At 40.6% G+C, this 23,830-nt stretch overlaps 1 protein-coding gene across 4 annotated transcripts in view; it reads left to right on the top strand.

The window, feature by feature from the left end:
• Nucleotides 1–23,830, top strand: part of NKAIN2 (sodium/potassium transporting ATPase interacting 2) — a 1,108,222-nt gene that overhangs the window by 1,079,545 nt on the left and 4,847 nt on the right. The window contains exons 6-7 of one of the 4 annotated variants that reach the window (XM_068231451.1): nucleotides 14,743–14,824; nucleotides 18,722–18,764. In XM_068231451.1, the coding sequence (XP_068087552.1) occupies nucleotides 14,743–14,824; nucleotides 18,722–18,740 (101 nt within the window). In that variant the 3' untranslated portion in view covers nucleotides 18,741–18,764. Of the gene's footprint in view, nucleotides 1–14,742; nucleotides 14,825–18,721; nucleotides 18,765–23,830 lie in introns of those variants that run through there. The other 3 variants (XR_011019351.1, XM_068231453.1, XM_068231454.1) reach the window with 3 other exon arrangements.

Genomic DNA, 23,830 nt, shown 5'->3' on the forward strand with positions numbered 1-23,830 from the left:
TGATTAGTCACGGAGGCAGACCTTTATGCCGGCATCAGCCAATGGATGCATGTATGCAAATTTCAAGACTATCATAACAAATGCATGCAGTACTATGCAACAACATGCATGCAGGAAATCCAGGGCTGCAGTTCAACTGCATCAAACCATAGGAGGAACCCTGGCAGCATCCTGAACTGCTCTGAACTGCAGAGTGATTGCAAATGACAATAAGACTTACTGCGAATGTGCAACCGAATGCAAGCAGACAAGTCAGAACTGCCCAGTTGCAGCTCCCCTGCAAGCGGCAGAACCTGCTACAGGAGAAATCCTGACACAGATTTGGAAATTCCAGCTGCACATTGAAATAGAAAGCTCATTTAATAACAATGATGGCAAATCATTTAGATGCAGTATCAGTCTGTATTTTTTTCAATTTGAGATAAAAAAACAAAGTGGAATTTTCCTTTAACATTGTCCTGCTTCTTACTACTAAACCTTGAACAAGCACCGAGCATTTGGGAGGATGAGTGATGAGCCTGAAGCCTCCTTTAAATCCATGATCACCAAACGTGGCCATTGTGCAAGAACTAGTGTGCCACATGTGTGCATGCCGCATTTCAGGAATTCACAAAAGGATTCCAAGCCAGTTGCAATACCTGCAGTGCTGACCTTCTTCATAGCGGGTGAAGCTGCTGATGGCACATATTTACTACAAGCAGGGATGTTTTGAAACATTTTCCCTCACATTTTACTTCAAACATTTTTTGCATTTTTTTTGTCATATAAAATATATTTAAAAAATGTATTGGTTCCTGACAAGATTTTTGTCTTTCATTCATGCTGGTATTCCTAAGGAGATTTTGAGCCCACAAGAGTCAGGGTTCTATTGAGCTCGCCACTGGTGATGGATACGGGCAGTCCCAGGGCATCAAGTCTAAGCAAGCATGGGTCTTCACCAGCCCACCACCACAAGGGATGATGGACCATCACCCCTAATGGGTGGTGGGCTACATTGCTGCCTGGACTGAACTGGCCGGGACTAACCACACAGGATGGAAGAGGCATGATGGATTGGATGGGACAGATTGGATGGGACAGATTGGACCGGACAGACTGGGCAGGATAGGCTGATGGGGAACTGGCTGGATAACTAGAGTACTGGGAAGGGGATGCTGGATAAGTACCGAAGGGCTGAAAGGGTCAGCCTGGATGGAACAGCCTGGAGGGAACAGACTAAGCTTTACTGACAGGGCCCAGACTGGCAGACAAGACAGGGAAGACTGACTGGAGGCATAGAGGAGACAGACCAAACAGACGGGGCAATGGACTGGCAGGGAGATTTGGCAGCCACAACAGGACAAACAGGCTGGAACCAATTGACAGGTTAGGGACGGTGTCAGTGTATGCTGCAGTTGTGTAACCAGATGCAACAGTACTGGAATGATGAAAGGTCAGGGTTTAAATACCGTTAACTTCACAGCAGTGCTGTGGACACGGCCCCGCTGCCGGGCTAATTAGGAAGAGGGCACCCGTGCACATGCCTAGTAAGAAGCAGCTGCGCTGCCCAAGAACACCGTTCATGGAAGTCAGCCAGGTTGGCGTCCCCAGGCTAATGAGGATTAAACTTGCCACTGGACTCACAGACAAGTAGCATTACAGTGGGCTCCTGCCCCTGAGCAGCACCATCAGCACCTGGTCCAAAACATCAGAGGTTGTTCTGCAAAAGTAGGGGCAGCAATGCAAAATATTTCCTGGTGTAGTGAGCAGATGAGTAGATGTTTCTTCTCCTCCTCCTTCTCATGCTCAACAGGAAATGTAAAATTTGAATTTCCTGTCACAGGCTTATTCAAAATTTCCAACCAAATTCCTATTACTTCTCACATATGTACCAGGCAGTATTTAACTAGTGAGACCCTGAACCACTGTTATTTAATGTATTTGTAAAGGTATCTATGGGGCTTTTTATAATTTTACTGATGGTGTAGTGGAGGGAGAACATGAAGTCAACAAAAATCTTAGGCAAACTTGCCCTTTACATTTATTTTATTAAAGGGTGCCTGAAAAAAACAGGAAATGTAATACTTACCTCGGTGGATGGAAGCCTCTGGATACTCCAGAGTGTGCCCATTTCCTCCTCAACCTTGCCATTCCAGTGCTGGGATATTCACCTCATCAAATATGCTCTTGCTGCCGCACTCCCCTCTGTGTAGGAACAGGCCGCACTGCACAGACTAGCAGGATGTTGGGTGAAATTAGTGCAAATATTCATGTGTTATTTATTCAAACACTACATTTACACGCATTGGCCCTTCTAAGTCTCACAATGCTGTGTTTATCCTTCACTGACAATATAGTAAAAAATTATTTTTGCAACATAAATATAAAAGTAATACCCAGTAAAACATGCAAGCACAAGTTTCTTTAGGCCATTTAAACATAGATTTAGAATTCCCACTGATTAACAACTTGTTTGCTTATTATGCTTTCTATTTACATGCATTTCTGACTATTCTTCTATTTCAATTCGAAGTGTGTTTTAAAGCAGACTTTAAAAATGTATCTCATGCTAGAGAAAACGGCATTTTATGCTTCCTATTGGGTTTTCAGTGTGTTGAAAATCCCAAGCTGTCATCTTTCAAATAATACTTAATTTCTTCTTAGGTAAATTCTGCCATATAGTGCCAAGGGGGTCACATTTGAGCATGGAAAATGAACAGCACTTAAAACCTTATTTACAAGAAGCCGCCATTTAACTGCCATTAGAGAAGATGAGATCTTAGCAAAACCACCACTCTGATTCCTTTTGAAAATAGGCCAATACATTATACAAATCTGTTTTTCTCTTTCAGAAAAATAAAATCGAGCTTTCTGCTTCCTTTACACGTAGGAATGAATTATATAATGACAACTTATTGTTAAGATGTTTAAAAAATATGACAGCAAAACTGCTGTATGGCCTTTAGATTATCAGTGTTTGTAGAGTTCAACTAACCATGTAAAGAAGGATCGCACCATGTAGTCCAGGAGCCTATAATATAAGTAGATATATGATGCTTGCATATACAGGAAATTAAACATGAAAATGTTTCCAAGAACCCTGGAGATGGTGGCCCTTATTCAAATCACCTTTTCTCCTAACTTTTCTCCTAGGAGATAGGGACTCTGCTTAATTATGGGGGTTTTTAGACTTGGGGGACTCTGCCCATTCATGTTCAAGGAATTTAGTGGAGTCCCTGCCTAATTATGATTTGTTAGCATCTCTGCCTAATTATGATTTTGGGGAACTCATTATGTTTATGTTACGCTGCCTATTTATGTGATATAATGCCTACTTTACATACTCGCGTATAAGCCTAATTTTTCAGCACAAAAAATGCGCTGGAAAGTTACCACCATCTAGTGAGACACAGCTGTATCTCAGTGTCTTGAGATACAGCTGCATCATCCTTGGGGCACCCCTGGCTATGGGGAGAGGGGGTTGACTTGTACTGGGGGCACATCTGGCTACTGTGGAGGGGGCTATACTGTGGAGGGAGCTTATACGAGAGTCAATCAATTTTTCCTGGTTTCTGAGGGAAAAGTGGGTACCGTGGCTTATACCCGGGTTGGCTTATATGCGAGTATATACGGTAATTGTGGTTGAGTGAACAGGCTTCCTAATTATTGCTTTCTTTTTTGGAGGGAGGGGGTGACACACTGCCTAATTATGTTTTGTAAGTAACTAGGTGCTTATTTTTTATTAAAGGAGAGGAGGCTTCACCCAAAGATTTGCTGGGCACTGTCCTTGATTTATACAGCTGCTAGGTTTTTGTACATTTGGCCCTGCACATGTATTTTGTGAGACACTCCATAGAGATCAGATCACTGAGAATAAATGTAAATGAAACAATTAGTGAGGACACACATGGAATGGTGGCAGCCGCAAAAGTTTTCCTTTCCTCTTCCTGCTGGTGTTTTGGCTGGCAACAGTTAGTGGTATGCTCTTGCCTCACTTGTAGCTATTTTAACCACTTGCCGACCAGGGGATTTTACACTGATCGGTGCTGCGTGGGCTCTACAGCCCGCAGCACCGATCAGGAGTGCAGCAGGGCGATCAGACTACCCCTCTTTTTTTCCCCACTAGGGGGATGTCCTGCTGGGGGGGTCTGATCGCCGCCGGCTGCAGTTGCTTAGCGGGGGGGGGCTCTTCAAAGCCCCCCTCCGCAGCGCTTTCCGCCCTCTCGCCAGCTCCCTCCCTCTCCCTTCCCCTGTGTGCTGCGCAGGACGGATTTCCGTCCTGCGCATTGAAGGATAGGCTTCAGCCTATCATATGCCGGCGATCCCCGGCCAATCAGAGGCCGGGGATCGCCGATCTGCCTTTACGGCGCTGCTGCGCAGCAGCGCCGTATGATGTAAACAGCGTGGATTTCTTCCCCGCCTGTTTACATTTTGCCGGCGAGCCGCCATCGGCGGCTCTCCGGCTGTTCACGGAGACACCCTCCGTGAACTGACATGGAAAGGCCGCTCGATCGAGCGGCTGTTTCCATGGTAACCCGCAGACGACCAGTTTACGCCAATCGGCGTTAGCTGGTCGTCAAGAGGTTAAGTACTGTAGGAAAGTAGAGCATGGGCTTGCATTAGCTATTAGGCATGCTTTAGGGGTATTTTGTGAGGCATTTAAATTGCAACAACGTTTATCCACAGCATAGTGATGAAAGTGGCATAATCGTAGATCAGTGCTGCACAAGTCTATCAATTGTTGTTTAATGTGATTGTGATCCTTTCAGTACAAATATAAAGCCACTGACAAATCAAAAAACTACAGGAAAAAAACATAAAGTGCACTTCTTTGCAACTATAGCAACTGTGTATTGTTTGGAGCAGAGGTTGTATATTAACTCTTACATGATACTCCTATCTGCCAGTTTCTGTAAGAATCACTGCAGACTGGATATGTTTTATATTTGTTCTTGTGGGGGGCCAACTTATGCCTCCTCATTCCAATACAGGATTTCACCTTTTTACAGGATTCATGTGTGGGGGATCATGGAACTGTTCACTGTTATGAAGGAAGGAGTTCACTGTTATTTAGGAGTTTGTGTTGGCCCCACTTGCTATATGACACCTGGCAGATGAACCCTGTGGTCACAGGGGTCATTGGGGGAAGCGTTGAGGGGTGTTATCATTGGGTGGACATCCAGGTTTCGCCACGGATCCCCATGGTTTTTAGTTACCCTCTGCTATTAGCAGTGCATAACTAGACTTTTCTGGCATACAGACACCTTTACAGCATCCAATATTATTACATTTATTGCTGAATAAATGATGGCAGGGTTAAATATAACATGGAGTGTCACCATAAAAGTTATAGTGATAGTGATTGCAGGTAACTATGTCAAATTGCTGGAAATATTAGAGACTACAGTGCTTGTGGACCTACAGGAAAAGAGCATGAACGTTATTTACATGCTGCAGTTTCTGTAACTGACTATCTCAGCATGCTTCCTCCATGCTGATCTACATTAGCTCTGCATAGGGTTCTATGGAATCTTAAAAAAAATGACATGCAGCACAAGAAAAAGACACTGATATATTTTTTTATTGTCTGCTAGCATAAAGTAAAAGTCTGTATACAGTATCTGGGCCATATTAGAACACAGTAGCAGTTTCTGAGAGGTTAGTAAATTAGACCTTACAAGAAAATGTTTTTTTTTTATAAACTAAAAACTGTACTGAATTTATTTAAAACAAACTTGAACTGAAAGTAAACTTAAGAAAAAAATAATTGTATGTGTAGTACTTATGACAAACAACATTGGTAACCTAGAACAAAGTCCCATATTTATATTTTCAATTTAATCTGAATTTTTAAGACTTAATTCTAAACCGCAGCCATGACAGTCTGATGTAAAATATGCTTCATTGGGGTGCAAAACAAAAAGAAGTAATGACCCTTATAATGTTTTAGAACCAGCATTGTTTCCTCAGCCAGAGAAGAATGTTTTGTATTCTACTTTTCAGGACATCTCCCTAAATTTGACTTTCTGTTTTCCTCCTTTATTATCATAGATAAAAGAACTAATTTTTAACACTTTCTGTTGAGGAACACAGAAACGGATTTCAGACAATTTTGTCGTTGGACAAGTACTATATGTACAGTATCTATATTTATTTAATGAAAGGGTATATTCACTAAACTGCATTAATCAGAATAACGTGCGTAAAACCTTATGCATAATGAGTAAAGCATAAATGAATAAATTACATGCAATCCATAACGTTCTACTCATCGTGACTAAGACTTTACCACAGTTTAGTGAATAGTCCCCTATGTCACCTGTCTGTTTAGGTACCCTTTAAAGAGACACTGAAGCCTCTTTTTTCCTGTTTTTCCACTTGGCTCACCTTTATCTTTATGAGCCAAGCAGAATTGCCACATTCTCTGCAAAAAACGAGTGTGTTATCACCCTGAAATAGGCAGGCAAAATCCTACGACTATCTTGGTCGTAGATTTTGCTGCCCTGCAGTGTCAGGAGGAGGCAGAGCTGTTTGCAGGAGCTCTGTCTCTTGGTGTGTCACTCCCCACCTCTCCCCGCCCCTCTGTTCATTCAGCACTAATTATGCTGCCCCCTCATGCTCCCCGTCCCGTGCTGTGAGACTCCAGGCAGAGAGCTGTGAGTCATAGCTGCAGAGGAAGACGAGAGAGACATGTGCTGAGCTGGACACTGTGTACAAAATCCTAAGGTAAGAAGTACACAGGGCAGTGATGAAAATGCAGGATAAATGTATAATACTGGGTTTATTATATATATTTATATTGGATTTGCAGTTGTGGTCTCTCCTGTGTACAGTAGAAAAGTACACAGGGGAGTTAAAAGGCTTGCTAAATTTATATTATCTACTTTATAATGATGAGTTAGTTGCTATTGTGTGTGGGGGAAGGGTGCTATTGTGTGTGGGGAAGGGTGCTATTGTGTGTGGGGAAGGGTGCTATTGTGTGTGGGGAAGGGTGCTATTGTGTGTGGCTGCAACCCGGAAACAGGAAGAGGGGTCACTGCCATTTTAACCAGGAAGTGATAATTTTTTTATAATGCTATAAAATAATAACTAAAGGGCTGAAAGCGGCGGTGATGGGGCGGACAGCATACTAAAAGTAAGTGGTGCACAGCAATGTGTTTTTTTCTATAAATAAATTTCACTTCAGACTCTCTTTAAGCAAACAAAAAATCCTAAGTGCAATGGCATGTATCAATCACTTAAGGAATAATTCACACATTTCTCAACAAGCCTTATTGTGATCTGATGTGAGTATCCATGAAAGGTTAGAAAATCTTATATATTTAATGGCAAACAGGAGCAGGGTTGCTGGATCACTTATTATATCTCTTTGGGGTTTGCTTGGAGATATCTGGAGGTGTATTTATGTTAAACTGAATCTGTAAATGTTTAACACAATGTGGCAGTGTAATATTTTTACTTCTGGTTACCTGGAGAATAACTGAATTAGGACATTCCTTTATAATGAATACCCTATAATAATTACAACATGCAGTCAAGTTTTTACTGTAGCAATTCCCTGCCCATACACACACTCCAGTTCAAGAGCCAATCAAGATAATTACGTTTTTTTACAGAACATATGTTCAATGACAATTATATGGAGAAGCATTTGACTGATTTGATTGGCTGGTCGCAAACTAGTAATTATATCTCACTTCTGCTTTTTGTTTTAGTATGCAGAAGTATATGATTACATGAAACCAACCAGCAACTCAGAGACTTAGAAAACAGTCACTTGATTGGTCACATTCTTCTCCTTGAATTCTTCTTGAGGTGAATTCCTGAACAATAAAGTTCTAGTGGGAAATATGGATGACCAAAATCAATTTAGCAAAATTCTAAATTGTCTCTGAGCATGTGGGGTGGGGCGTGGACTGGGACAGATGGAGTTAACTTAACTAGTCCGCTGACCCCCACTGATGTGCTCCATGCAGCTCTCCATTTACCCAATATTTCAATCTTCTAAATCAGAACTTCTGGTGTGTCGGGAAGATTGGACTAAGTTTGAGAGGTCTATTATTTTGTTCTTTTATTACTTTTTACGTCAGTGTAGTTTGATACATGAAGGGACCTTTATAAATGGAACTGGAAAGTGGTGTGGAGCACATTGGCCAGATGCGTCGACCTAGGTGAGTTAACTGCTTCTTCCCCAACCTGCGTCCCAAAGTGTTTCAGGATTTCACATTTAGCAACATTGATCTTGATCATTCTTAGTGGCCAACAGAGAGACACGTGTATCATACTAAGAGAGGAAAAGGTAACCACCAGCATTCCGACTTGATTGCAATAATGATCATCATACATGGTGCACCTATGTTGGGTAGGGGCCTAGAGTGCAGGACAATGGCATTACACATTATAAAACATTCCTGCAGACATCATAAGAGATGAGTCACAGAAAATGGTTTACTTTGTTTAGCCTTGATAGATTACATTTAGTTAAGATGTAATAAAATATAACAATATACAGTATTGAGAGTATACAAGAGAGAGGATATTCTGAAGATAAACTGTTGTATTCAATTACAAGATAACTAGAAATAACTGGACAGGATTCGCTATAAAATTCCAGGAAAAACAAGCCTGACTCTGACAAACAAAAGTAGTCCCATAGAAAGGTTACAGAACAGAAAACATATTTTCCCAGAACAAAGGAATATTTTAAGAACAACTCTACAATCCATTCTGACTCCAACGTGTTTGTTTGATTTTTTTTGAATCTTCACAATAATAAGCAATGATTTTGAAAGGAAAGTACAGTAGTTTTAAAAGTGCAATATTATTTGTTTTGTTCTAAGTTTACAAGTGAAATATTATTTGTGTTACAGATTTAATCAGGGCGGAAACTGAGAGAAGTTTCCTCATATTGGACTAATAGGCAGCAGTAAGAAAAACTGGACATGCTTGCCGCCCCAATTCAAAAAAGAAAAAAAAACAACAACCCAGGATTGAACTTCATCCCAATCACTCAGCAGCTGATACCCCTTTCCCCTTTACCTTTTCTCAAATAGCTCACCAGGGAAATCTGTATGGCTGCTATTTTGGTGAAACCCCTCCCACAGTGTGAAGGGCCGGATTTGTACTTTTTACCACCTATGGCCACTGTCACCAGCTGCCCTTCTTCAGTATAGGAAGCGAGATGATCCCTCCCCCCTTCCCTCCAGTATAGGTAGCCAGATGACCCTTCCCCCCCTTTCCCTCCAGTATAAATAGCCAGATGACTCCCTTAATCCCTCCTTTTCTCACCCCCCCCCTTTCAGTATAGGTAGCCAGCTCGCCTTCATACTGCAGCAGCCATCAGTGTCACTAATTTCTCCTTTTGTCTCCAGTGCAGAAGTTTCCTCTTCCTTTCCGTCTCCAATGCTGCCCAAATCTATAGTCGCCGGCCACAATGCAAATGTGCACACAGAGCAAGGTGGCTGCTGCAAAGGCTGCTAGCAGCAGAGTACCACTGTCAGGTGCTCGCCTGATCTCCCTGCATTGCAGCATTTGCAAATGCTGCACCAGTTTATCCTGCTGATTTGGTGTCCATGTTTCTTTGGTGCCCTAGGCCATGGCCTAAACCGGCCTTGGCCTAAACCCGGCCCTGACAGTGTGATGTCATAAGCATGATCCTGACAGTTTTCAGTCTGTGAACCTCATTGCATTATGGGAAATAATGTTTTTTTCCAACTGCCAAGCAAGCAATATCTCCCTCTGTGCATAGAACTCTCAGCGTTGCAGAAGATGTTGCGGCTCTATAAATACTAAAAAATAATGATATCTCTCAGTAAACAAACAAACACTGACTAAATAATCTATAAATGAATCTTGCAAAAAATAAGCCATTTTATTCATTATGTCATTTTCACTACAGTTCCTCTTTAAATGGGGTTGAACTAATGCAAAATATATAAATCAGAGTCTTGCAGCATATTTTTCATTCATAATAACTGTCATGCAGTCAAATACTTCACAAAAATTGATAATGCTGTCAAGCATGAAAGATTTTTCTAGTTAATAAACAAATCATAAGGATTTCAGTAGCGTAATGACAGGAAAAAAACATTGTTGAATGACATCCAGAGTCTGTATGGAGGGAGTTACAATTGGTTTACAGAATTAGGGTTTTTCGTTATAAAACTGATGTGGGCGTTTCAATGCATCACTTTTACTGCCAAGAAACTTTCATACCCCCTCGAAGAAACTATTCACCACACAAAAAAAAAAGTAATATTTAATCACAAACTTCAATTTACATATGTAATTCCTAAACCTAATCCTAGCACTTCATGGTTAAATCTGAAGCTAAACCAGCGAAGTCCAACTCTAGCTCTTAAAGGGACACTTAAGTCAAACAAAAAAAATGAGTTTTACTCACCTAGGGCTTCCAATAGCCCCCTGAAGCTCTCCGCTGCCCTCGCCGTCTCCCTCCGATCCTCCTGGCCCCGCCGGCAGCCACTTCCTGTTTCGGTGACAGGAGCTGACAGGCTGGGGACGCGAGTGATTTTTCGTGTTCCCAGACACATTAGCACCCTCTATGCTGCTATATGGTATTTGATATATGCTATAGCAGCATAGATGGCGCTATTGTGGCCAGGAACACGAAGAATCACTCGCATCCCCAGCCTGTCAGCTCCTGTCACCGAAACAGGAAGTGGCTCCCGGCAGGGCCAGGAGGATCGGAGGGAGACAGCGAGGGCACCGGACAGCTGCAGGGGGCTATTGGAAGCCCCAGGTGAGTAAAACTCATTTTTTTTTACTTAAGTGTCCCTTTAAGGGCTGGGGTCTTCATGCTTTTTTGGCTGAAATCAACTGATGGGACTAAGGCTGGGTGCACACATAGCAGAAACAATAGCGTTGCATTAAATGCTGAGTTTTTGCCACTAATGGAAGTCTATGGGCCGCAAGAAAAAACGCATATAAAAAGCGCTTATGCGTTTTCTATGCCTTTTCATAATATTCATAGATGGTATGCGTTGTTCATGCGTTTTCCCATGCGTTTTTATATGCGTTTTCCCCTAAAATATTTTTTTTCCTGTATTTCCGTTTCCTGTTGTCTTCCTACTGAATTGCATAAAAAGAAATATGAAAACGCATACAAAATGCATATGCGTTTTGTATATGCGAACCGTAAATACATTAGAAACACATGCAAAACACTTGAAAAACGCATTGCAAATGCACCTAAAACGCAGTAAAAACGCACAAAAAAATGCACAAAACTGCAGATTCAGCCTGGTTTCCGCGCTAGTGGAAACGGGCCCTAAAGGATACCAGAGCTAAAACAATTAGGAGAAACGGGGGAAGCAGGCATGTATGGGGAGCTGCAGGACGCGCGCAGCCGGGCCAGTGCCTTCGTACTGATGCCCGACTACAGAAGAGGCTCCTGGGGTCTTTAGGTAAGAAAGGTGGGGGACAGAAGAGAACGGGGGGGGGGGGGAAGAGGTGGCCATCAGAACAGCTCCCCGTACATGCCTGCTTCCCCCATTTCTCCTAATCATTTAGGCTCTAGTATTCTTTAAGTGGATGATGGTCATGAAAAATACCGAGCTCTATTTCAAAGACATACCTGCTGTGCTCAAAAGCACAGTTAGAAGCAGATCCCATAAAACACAAGCACAAAGAAATTCAATGCATGTGTATGGGTTTTCTTAATTCATTTTTGTTGAGGCATCTTCTTTAATTTACTGAATTCACAAGAAAAAAAAAGGTGTGTGCTCAAACCAGGTATCACCTGACTTATATACTGGCTGCCAAAATGTCTGTAGACAAATTAAAGGGGCACAGCAAATGCATATTACATCTGCTTGCCAAAACTGTGCAGAGTCTTAAACTAACTCACTATTATGACTCACACAAAACACTTTGGGCCATATGCAATTCACTTTTTCACCTGTTTTCTCCTAGGAGATAATTTTTCATCTTCAATTTAAAATAGTTTTACAGCACTTTTTAATTAAAAAAAGTAGTAAAAAGTAGGTGAAAAAGTAATATTAAAATTATTTTGAGTATTTTCTTGCTTTCTGGTGGCTTAAAGGGCATTTTATTGACAAATTTAAAAATATCACCTAGGAGACAAAGTGAATTGCATATGGCCCATTGCATCTCAACAGGGGCACCATGTGTAGGCCTCCCATGCCCAGTTCCGGCTGAGAGCAGTACACTTATGCTTGTCAGCCACATCTGTTTATGTGCAGGATGCTTGAAGTCAGCTGCAAGCATTCAGTACTTGCAGGGCTTTATGCATTTGCATCTGAGCTGCTGGTCCTAGACACTTCATGCAGCAATTTTTCACCGGGCAGTAACGGCACAATGGCCCATATGCAATTCACTTTTTCTCCTGAGTTTTCTCCTAGGAGATCATTTTTCATCTTGCATTTCAAATAACTTTTCAACATTCTCCAATTGAAAAAGTACCAAAACAGTAGTTGAAAAAATACCTTCGATAATTTTAGAGACCTTGGGCCATATGCAATTCCCTTTTTAGGAGTTTTCTCCTAGGAGATAATTTTTCATCTTCAATTTAAAATAACTTTCCAGCGTTTTTCAACTAAAAAAGTACCAAAAAGTAGGTGAAAAGGTACTCTCAAAATTATTGTTAGTATTTTCTTGTATTCTGGTGGCGTAAAATGCATTTTATTGACAAGCTTAAAAATCTCACCTAGGAGAAAACTCAGGAGAAAAAGTTAATTGCATATGGGCCCTTGACCCATATGCAATTCACTTTTTCTCCTGAGTTTTCTCCTAGGAGATAATGTTTCACCTTCTCTTTAAAATAATTTTTCAGCATTTTACAATTGAAGAAGTACCTAAAAGCTGGTGAAAAGTACTATCAAAATTATTTTGAGTATTTTCTTGCTTGCTGGTGATTTTAAATGTTATTTACAAGTTGTGAAAATAACACCTAGAAGAAAACTCAGGTGAAAAAGTGAATTGCATATGGGCCCATGTGTCAGCCTCTGACAAGCATGTGGTTCTAAATGTTTGTTGTATGCATTATTTTGCAAACAGAAGGTGCTTAAATGGATCAAGGCAGTAAATACTAAAAAGCTTAAAATCAGTGGCAGACACAATGCTTTAGCCAGAGTATCTTAATGGCAATCGGCAGCACTGTCATGGATTATTTCATCTTTATTTTCCTGCAATTTTCTCTTGGTTTCAAACAGCTGTAGGAGCTGCCATATTACAGTAGGAAGGGTGAAGATATTCCCCTTCCCCTTTCCACTTCCCTCAGTCAGAGTCAGGGTGTAAAGTTAAGCATGTGTTACTTCTCTAACTGATGCTCTGTCCCCTACCCGCACCCACACACTCCTGCTGATGCAAGCTTTTTTACTCTGCTACTGTGCAATAACTATTAATTACAACAGTCTTTTTCTGTCTCCAATTTCCTGTGCCCCTGCTGTCCGGCGGAAAAAGGGGAAGGCAGCCTCTACTAAACTTTCAAATGTAAAAAGATGACGTCAAATTGATTTTTTTTTTATGATGAGCCACATTTCTAGCAGCATTTTGAATGTGCTATTGAGGTGGCAGTTTAAAATATTGCTTGGTTACCTTTGATGCAAATGGGCAGCTAAATGGTACATTTAACTTGCCATTTAGCCATTCGTCTGAAAGAGCCCATACAGTGTGAAAGAGATGCAAGAGTGTTCTGTGAAGAGATAAAATAATGGCTTTTCTTTCTCATAGGAAAAAGAGAAATAAAAGGCCAATCTTATTTCTTTCCGATCCCACAACCTACTTTATCTACGGTACTTGCCATGCACCCAACAGGAACCAAGCACGATCACACCAAAAATCATGTAGGCTGGCGATTGTGATTTGGGGAAAAATTAATAGCGCTGATGAAAAAGGAGCACTGTAATTTACAAGTAAATCGTGATGCTCTTGCAATCGCCAAACCGGCTGTGATCCATTTTTGAGCAGATTGCAGCAAGCAGAAATGAGCCCTAATGATGCAATCTTGATTGTACAATCTTACCAGCTTTATGTAATATGAGTGACTACCTAAAGTATTGATGCAAAGTATATTCATTATGTTTACATTTCTACTACATAGATTTGGTCAAATTGTGGTGGCCACCTTAAGTCATCTGCTGCACTTCAGGTTTCTATAAACCAAAACTTTTATTATTTTAAAACACTCAAACTTCTAAAATTACATTCTATTTTTCATTTTCTGAAAAAAATGTTGTATATAGTCTGTGAGATCATTGCATCAACCTAACTTATAACTATATTTAATACCCCACACATTTTACTCTGGAATTATTGTATAAGAATGTTGCCTGTGGAAAGCACCAGCCTCTGCTATCACTGCTAACCTTGTGTGTAAGTCAGAATATAAATCAGTGTATTGTGAAGACCTGTTTAGTGGGTGAAATACATTAACGGAAGACTCTTTTGATCATTCAATTGCCGGTGTCTCTGCTCTTTTGCCTGGTCATCCCTTTCTTCCCCTTCCATAGACAAGACTTTAATGTGCTATACATTAAATACAAAGAGACGATGATAACTTGATCTACAAAAAGGCTCTAATAATGATTTATTATTTCTCCACATTTTCCTCTTTCTCGGTCCCCTCTCATTTTCCAGCATGAATCATTTTGGTACATTTAGGTAATTAGTTACTCTTACTGATTATTAGCAGCCTGTCAAATAAGCCTGGAAGTTCTGGTCTGACTGATTGCAGCATTCTGCCTGAGGTCACAATGATAATGAAGCTTTCTCTATTTCTTGCAGTTGATTTCATAGGTGGATTTGACTCCTATGGCTACCAAGGTCCTCAGAAGACATCTCACTTACAGCTGCAGCCCATGTATATGTAAGTATTTCATTTTCACGCATACTACATGAGACAGTTATTAAAAGCCTATTTCTGCTAAAGGATAAAAAAAATACAGATTAAACACATTCACATTTTCCTCTGCTCTGACTTGAGGCTACACCATTCAATATTAAGGCAGACATTACTCTGCTCACTCAGGGTAATGGTTTTTGGAAATGTGATCTGCTTAAAATGGACTATTGCCACATTGTCTAATGGTTCCGTGTCTTAAATCCATAAAATAAAACCTCACTAAATAGATATTTTCATTTTCTATTTTACAGTGGCAGTAATTTTTTTACACTGCTACATTTGTCATTTATCTAACTTGGATGAATCTATGAGTGAAGGGTAACAGTGCCTTTAGAAAAACAACTACTCAAAAATGCCTTTTTTCTAAATAATCACAGCTTGTGTTTAAGTGTTTTCATTCCATGGCTGTTTCAAAAAGAAATGCTGCTCCCAATTATGTATTTGTTTTTATTAAAATAAGTACCATCTCCTGTGACTGCACAGTTACTGTATGTCACTGCTCACTTAGGGGGGAGGGGTTGAAGGAGTAGGTATGGTAAATGATATGCAAAGTTTTCAGAGTTTATACAATTTTTTTGTACATTATTATGCAAATATATGCAGTTTGTAAATCGACCAATCGATTTAAAACCAGGTTTAAATTAATTGGTCCATTTTCAAGCTGCATACATTTGCATAAAAACACATACATTTGCATAACTGCATTGCATCTAGAATGGTTGGTGTTGTTGTGAAGGCAGTGATTTCAAATCATTCCCTTCACACAGAAAGTGTTATGCCTCTTTTCCATGGACAGTTGAACTGTGGGCTCAGCAAGCAGTTACCTGGCAGCAGTGAGCCGTTATCAGGCAGCAGCAAGCAGTTGCCAGGCAGCAGGAAGCAGTTATGAGAGTTTAAGAGGCATTTCATTGCCTATAAACTGTCCGAGGAAAAGAGGCCTTAGACTAGACTAGTTAGATTTTCTATTCATCCTTACAAATATGGCATACAATGTTTTTGTGTCTGTAAACAAGACAAAATGTTTCAGAAATCTAAGCTCGGGCTAGATGCTGGGAACTCTATGCAGAGTATAGCACGCAGCTGGCATTTTTATTCACCTCCTGGGGCATTCAGACATCGGTAGCCATTCTCCTTCCTGTCCTCTGAGGCTGTGAATCACTCTGGTGAGATCGCCGTCAGTGATCTCACTACAGTGTTACAGTGCCACCCAGAGGATGGAGGAAAATTGCAGTGCTGGAACCCAGGAGGGTGAGTGCATACTGGGGCTGCTGCAGGCATTCTGGCAGCATGATTATTTCCTGATTTTACTGTCTGAAACATGCTGAAAAGACCCTAAAATCCAGAAATAATCATACTGCAATTAAGGTTAATAGTTATTAGACCAGTTCCCCAGTCCAACCAAAAATGTTTTCCTTTTTTTTAATGTGTTGATTTCAACAAGAATGAGATGCTTAGGATGCCTTGGCAAGACTCCATTCAACAAAGCATTACCATCCTCACTACCCTGGTTGTTTGGAAAACCAGGAGTAAAGTTGACCAATAACCACACTCGGCATTTTTTACTATTTTATTCAATCTCATTTTTTTTATTAAAAGCAAACCAAAATGTCACATTTGATTGTTACTCACATATTCCATTTCAAGAAAACAATCTAACTGAACAAAAGAAATGATCAGAAATTTTCTGCAGATTGAGTAAAAATTCTAATGAGAAACAAGCATTATCTTGACAATTCTATCTATCTATTTCAATTCCAGAATTCTCTAGAGGAGTTGACCAATAATTGAGAAATAACGGAATCTCGTCCACTTTCAATCATTAAATCAAAACCAAAATCAGTTGTTTTCTTTATTTGTAATCACCATATAGGTTGTTGTAAAAATTTTTTGCTATAGTGCAAGTACTTTCTGGTGGTGCAATACGACTGCAGAAGCAACAATAGTTGTGATCAATGCTTGCCTACCTGACCATACACTAGTCTGCCTTGTAATAGAAAAAAAAACACAGCATCCAGACTCCTCCCTCAAGTTAGGACATTTAAATATGTGAACATGCAATAGGGAGGTGCAAGAGGGGGTGTGGCAAATAAAACAGCAAAGTCAATGAACCCTCCACACACTAGCATGCAAATTATTTTCACACAACTCATGCAGGAACCAACTTGATTCCTACCGCTAAGTTAAAGGCCAGGGTATTTGTTTCAAGTATAAAGTTTCTTGTGTAGCCACATATACTGCATAGGGGACACCGGTGTTAGTATGTGTCCTAAGTATGGCCCTGTAACATGCACAGTACAAACATGCAAGCGTTTAGTGCGTCAAGCGTATCTAGGGATTAGGAGCACATATCCTAACCTCCTCTCCTGGCACAGATAGTACATCAAACTAATTCCCCAAGGGAGCTAACAAAATACGTCCATATATGGAGCATGCACACACTAGCACAAACTGAATAATATTATCCTAACACTAGCCAGTGGTCTCCCACTTTTCCCCTGTCAGTGACCATTGTAAGCACACACAGCTTATGCTGGTGTGTGCATGGTGTATATACAGGTAGTCCTCGGGTTACGAACGCCCGCTTTACGAACGCCCCGCCGATAAGAAAGCCCCGACGATTGCTCCGCCCCTTCGATGACGTCATGGTGAGCGCCGGATTGCAGAGATTTAAATGTTTTAAAGTACATTTACAGTGATCTAAAGACGCTATTTGTGTGTGGGGAGGTGAGCAGATACATACCGCACATCTCCCATGTCCTGGCATCACCCTCCGCCTCTGCAAAACACCTCCGTGTCGCTAAACAGAGGGTGCAGAGGGTGACGCCAGGACATGGGAGGTGTGCGGTATGTATCTGCTCACCTCCCCACACACACATTTTTATATCACTGTAAATGTACTTTAAAACATTTAAATCGCCGCAATCCGGCTCTCTCCGTGACGTCATCGATGGGGCGGAGCAATAGTCGGGGCGTTTCATACACTGTTTCGACTTAAGAACAGATTCAGATTAAGAACGAGCCTACAGTCCCTATCTCGAGTGTGCTGAGTATGTCCATTCTTTTTTTCATACGCAGTATACTCGAGTGAAACACAGATGCACAGAGGTGTCCACAAAAGAGCCTGCTTGAGTGCCCGGGGCTTCAGAATCTGTGCTGCTAGTAAAAGCAGCAAAGCTAGGTAGAATCACTTCAGCAGCAAGGAGAGGGACCTCTTGAAGATTGGAAGGTATCACTGATCCTACCACAACTTTGAAGGGAGGAAAATGAATTTGAAGAATAGCAGTTATAGTTGTTGTCCCCCACAAGTGAATGAGCTGATTGGCAACTCAATGCATCTTTTTTTTTTTCACTACAACATACGGTACCTGTTTCATTGTTTCTGTTAATTAAAATTATAAAAATAAGCTAATTTGCTTTAGTGCTCCTTTAACTTTTGGGGTTCCACAATGCTGCATGGTGACCTGGCTAAAAGCCAACATAAAAATTCTGTCTCTTTAAACAGTGACAATATATTAGGGGGGGGGGGGAGCATAGTTCTAGGGCTCTAACAGACTTTACAATTATGCATCAGTGGACAGAATAAATTGGGTGGAACTGAGAATATAAAACCATGAGACCATTCCTTCTACAGTCACCCTCTGAGTAGCCTCACTTTCTGCGGGTAACATTAGTATTTATACTGTACTTCAGAATGATAAACATCCACAGGCCAGCAGTTCTGCTTCGCTTACATCAATAAACTAAATAGATATGTGTCATGAGCTTCAGATCAATGTTTTTGTGTGCATTATTTATACTTGCATTGTTTAATACATAAAGAGATTAATAATGTAATACTGTTTATGTGTGTCTTGTATTCAGGACCCCTCTATATTTTTGAACTGATAGTGGAGTAAATCCTTAGGTGAGTAATGTAAATTGCTTACTATAACTAGAAAGTAAAGTTTTACCAAGACTTTCTTCTGTATATATCATTCTTAAAGCGGAATGAAACCCAGCATTTCTTCTTTGCTCTAAAAAATTATTTACAGCATATTATATGCAACCAGCATTTTTTTTACTAGACCAGCATTGGAAGGGTTACACACAGAGCTTGAAGGTTCAGTGCAGTGAAATGGGGACGCATCCAAAATTGTAGATAATGTTATCTTGTGTTTACTTAAATGTATCAAGTGAGGAATGTGACACATTCTCTGACTGTGCCGAAGCAGCTGGAAACAGAGAGACACTGAAAGCATGTCTACCTTCAGTACATAATGAATAAAACCAGTTATTAATAAAATGCAAAGTCAGCTCACAAAGCAAAAAAATGTACTTTTGCGAACCTATAATTTCTAAATGAATAATAATACTTATGCACAAATGCAAATATGATAACCGTATGGCATATAAAAAGTAGGTAAACATGTTTTTATTGAATATTATGTCAGGGTTTTAAACCGCTTTAAATTTGATAACTTTGCGTACAAAAATTACAGGTACACTCCACTATCAGATGTGCAGTAAAGTGTCATTATTATTATTATTATTATTATTATTATTATTTCAACCAAAACTGGTCCTGGACTGTGATAGAGACTTTATATTTTGAATGCAAGTTAGAGACAGTTAAAGAGGATCTATTCTGAAGTTTGTATCATAGTTAATTTAATCCACGTTACATGTGAAGACAGAATCAGGAATTGAATGAGTGAATAACACCCGTTCATCAGGAAATGGACATTATTCTTAAACCCCCGTGGCAGTTTTTGCCTGACGCATTGCCAAAGAAGTCTGGTGCTCTTTGACCATGTTCACCTGTGTTGTCCCCAGGTCAGTAGCCACGGCCTAATAGGTGAGCTGGGGGCTAGCCCTGGCAACACAAGCAGGGGTGGCCACAGAGTTCCGGATTTCTATGATGGGTCTTTGGGCAAGAAACACCATTGCGGTTTTGCCGATGGGGTTTCAGAATAACTTCCATTTCCTGGTGAACAGGTGAGTTATTAACGGTTAATAACTAACCCATACAATCTTCAGGTATAATAAAGATTAAATTAACTTCAATGTATATGTGATTATTTGTTGTCTTTAATGGAGATGGTCAGTGAGATACATATAATTCAAGCTTGAATGCAAATTTAAGGCAAAGTGTATGCAGTCTGAAATTGGGCCAATCAGATCTGCTTCTTGCTGAATTTTACTGGCCTAATTCATTTCTGCATACAATTTACATTATATTTGCATGCAAGACTGAAGTGTTTGCTTCTTTTTGACAAATTAGTGAAATAAATTGCCCTGTGTACTCTATAAAGTGTTATGGAAAATGTGTCAGCGCTATATAAATGCATAATAATAATTTACTACATATCTGGTATACCATTGACCCCTTTTCTACAGTGCTTTTTTGAACAGTTCACATCACTGATTGTCTCTCAGCTCAAGATCTAAAGCCACTCATAGACTAGGATACATTTTTAGGTGGATCATGTAGCCTTCTGAGATGTTTTTGAGGAACAGGTAGAAACCAAAGAACTGGAGGAAGCCCACACAAGCACACACAAACTTCATGCAGAGTGCTGCTTTGGACTAGAACACTACAAGTGAACTTTGCTACCATGGTTAGCATTGTCTTTCAAAATATAAATATAATAAAAAGGTGACACAAAAAATAAGACATCCTAGATCTGAATGAATGAAATATTCTTATTAAAGGGACCCTGAGCAGTCCAAAAAAATGAAACTGGTACCTACTTGAGGCTTCCTCCAGCCCACCGTAGGCCAAAAGGTCCCCCAGCATCCTCCTGGCTCCTCTCCCGGTCCCGCTGGCGGCTCCGTTACCGCCGACTTTCGGGCTGAAGATCGGCTGTATACTTCCTGAACGGGGATGTTCAGCGTCATCAAGCTGGCTGTTATGCATCATGGCGCCGACCTGACAGTCCTGTGCAGAGTTAGAGTCAGAGTTAGAAAACCGCGCATGTGCAGGACTGTCACGCCAGCTGGCGCGATGACATGTAGCGGCAGGCGTGATGACACGGAGCATCCTCATTCAGGAAGTATACGGCCAACCTTCAGCACGAAAGTCGCCGGTAACGGGGCTGCCAGCGGGACTGGGAGAGGAGCCAGGAGGACACGGGGGGACCTTGCAGCCTACAGTGGGCTGGAGGAAGCCCCAGGTAAGTAACAATTTCATTTTTTTGGACTGTTCACGGCCCCTTTGAATAGTTTGTTCTTTACGATGGATTATCAATGGAACTCAAATTTATCAACCCATGGAGGTCTGGATTGGGTGTTGCACTCAAAATTAAAGTGGAAAAAAAAACACTACAGGCTGATCCAACTTTGATGTCATGTCCTTAAAACAAGTCAAAATGAGGCTCAGTGGTGTGTGTGGCCTCCACGTGCCTGTATGACCTCCCTCCCTACAGTGCCTGGGCATGCTCCTGATGAGGTTGCGGATGGTGTCTTGAGGGATCTCCTTCCAGACCTGGACTAAAGCATCCACCACCTGGACCGTCTGTGGTGCAACATGGTGTTGGTGGATGGCATGAGACATAATGTCCCAGATGTGCTCAACTGGATTTTAGATGCAGAAATGCTAAAGTCACTTCTGGCATTGGCACATTGACATTGTGAGCTGCCATTATCACTTATAAATATCAAACGTGTGCTTTCTTAAAACAGAAAGTATTTGCGATAATTCAGGTTGGAGTTAGCTTCATTAGTGCCTCTGTTCCTCAAAGTGATCAAAGAATACAGGATTATTCTGGTTCTGTACAATTAACAAGCTGACACATCATTGCATTCCAGTGGTTCTGGAGGTGTGTTTAGCTTTTAAGGGCAACAATGGTTGATTTGTATATTTCAGCAGTGATACACTGGGAGACATCTCAAGCTCACTTCAACCTGAATTATTGCAAATACTTTCTGTTTTAAGAAAGCAAACTTTTGTTTTCCATAGCATATTAGTAAGGGGGCTTTTTGGACCATTGTAGCCCCTTACACACTCCAATGAGTTCTGGTTCACCATGAGCTTGCTGGTTAGTCTGTACCTTATAAATATCACACTTGCTTAGTTGTCCCAGATTTCAAAGTCCTATTCTGATGACTGAAAGATAGGAAGTTGATCCAAAAGACAACATATTCCAGAGTAAAGTATATGTGAGCTAAGCAGGGCTTCTCTAGCTGTCAGGTTAACACAGGTTAATACATACAATATATACAATTACACGCTGATACCAGATTGGTAAAAGAATCTTAGGTTATTCACAATAAATGTATGTGTTATTCATGAATGACTCCTCTGCTGTTGTTGTATTGCCACGTATATTACACTCACTCCTAAAGCGTGTTACAGACATACCACGGCGGTCGGATGTGCAGGCACAATTCAACAGATCTCAAGGTTCCGCATCTGGTTTATTCAGATTAATAGCATTCTCTAATGTGATGAAATCCACTTTATTGTATTTCAATCCTTGCATGTATAGCAGAACATTCTAATGGTTTACACAGAAATAAGCTTGAGATGTTTATAAATAATCTCCTCCTTCCTGTGTTTTGTTATGAAAAGAAAAAGGCAATTTTGGGTACGGATGAATCATTCTTTAACCAATGTGCAAACAGCTGGAACTATGGGCTTGATTCACAAAGCGGTGCTGACTGTAAGCACACTTGTGAAAAGCCCCTTATCAAGTCCAAAGTCAGTTTGGGCGTAATAACTAGAGATTGCGCGTAAAGTCCCACACAGCGCGGTGAGACCGTAACATTGGGTGCAACTTTAACGTCTCACCATGCAACATTAAAGTCGCACCTAATGCAAACGGTGCTAACCCAGTCTTTAGGCGTGCTAACTGGGTTAGCTTTAGCACCGCTTTGTGAATCAAGCCCTATGTGTCCAAATATTATGCAGATGAAATGCATAATCCTGCTTTTCTTTTGCTAAAAAGAAAAATGTATTTACCACTAGTGGTGACCAATTAGCTAATGCTGTTTAGAATTTCAAAAGATAATGCATGGTGTATATACTGTAAATGCATGCAGTCTTAAGAGATTTTTTTTAAATGCACACATCAGAAATAATGCAAATAATATGGAGAAGGTTTTACTTTGATCAACATGTGTGCTTTATAAATGTTTTTCAAAAACAGACTTAGAGCCACAACTCTTTTGACTGAGCTGCAAGAGATGTCAGGGGATTGATTTATTTAATTTTATATTTGTACACATCTAGTACTAAGCATATTGTTCAATGGTCCTAAAAAACACCAAAACAATAAGCAATGCGGGCTCCTCTTGCCATATATGAAAATTAAGAATTTTCAGCACACATGCACGAACATTTCCTCTTTCACCTCTCAAGAACATTCTTCCGGATCTTCGGTTAAGGAAGAAATGAGATTATAATATAATGAACTGATTAATTACAATATATGGAGTAGCACACAGAAATGTATGCAGCAGTACATTTTCAGGTCAGAAACAGTAGAAGTAATGTCAGGCATTTCTTTCTACGAAAAAATTATTTCAGGGAGATATCCAGAAAGAAGGAAAAAAGGTCTGGTCAAAACACGTAAACTTTTGCACAGCTCCCCTTTGCAGGCATGGCATCTTTCACACCCCATGCCACTTTTAAGATCCACACCTACGATGCGATTTTTCAGATAATTTTTTTTCACAGCAAACTTTTTTGCGGAACATCATTTAACTAAAATGCATTAAACAATGTTTCACAGTGCAGGCCATCCATGGCGTTCATTCGTTTTTAGACGACAGCCATGTTGGACACTATCATGGAGGATTGTTCCAGTCCCCATTGACTTTTGCGGGAATTTGCCAGCACCCTTCATTTCCAGCAACGCCAACGATGCTAGCAGATTTGGCCAGATGGATTGGGGAACAGTTGTCATCGGTGGAAATCTCCAATCCATCTGGCCGGTGGTACATAGCTTAAGACACTGTACTACTGTATATACATGTGCAAGACTAACATAT

This window comes from Hyperolius riggenbachi, chromosome 4 (genome assembly GCF_040937935.1).
Source record: "Hyperolius riggenbachi isolate aHypRig1 chromosome 4, aHypRig1.pri, whole genome shotgun sequence".
NCBI classification, from domain to species: Eukaryota; Metazoa; Chordata; class Amphibia; order Anura; family Hyperoliidae; genus Hyperolius; species Hyperolius riggenbachi.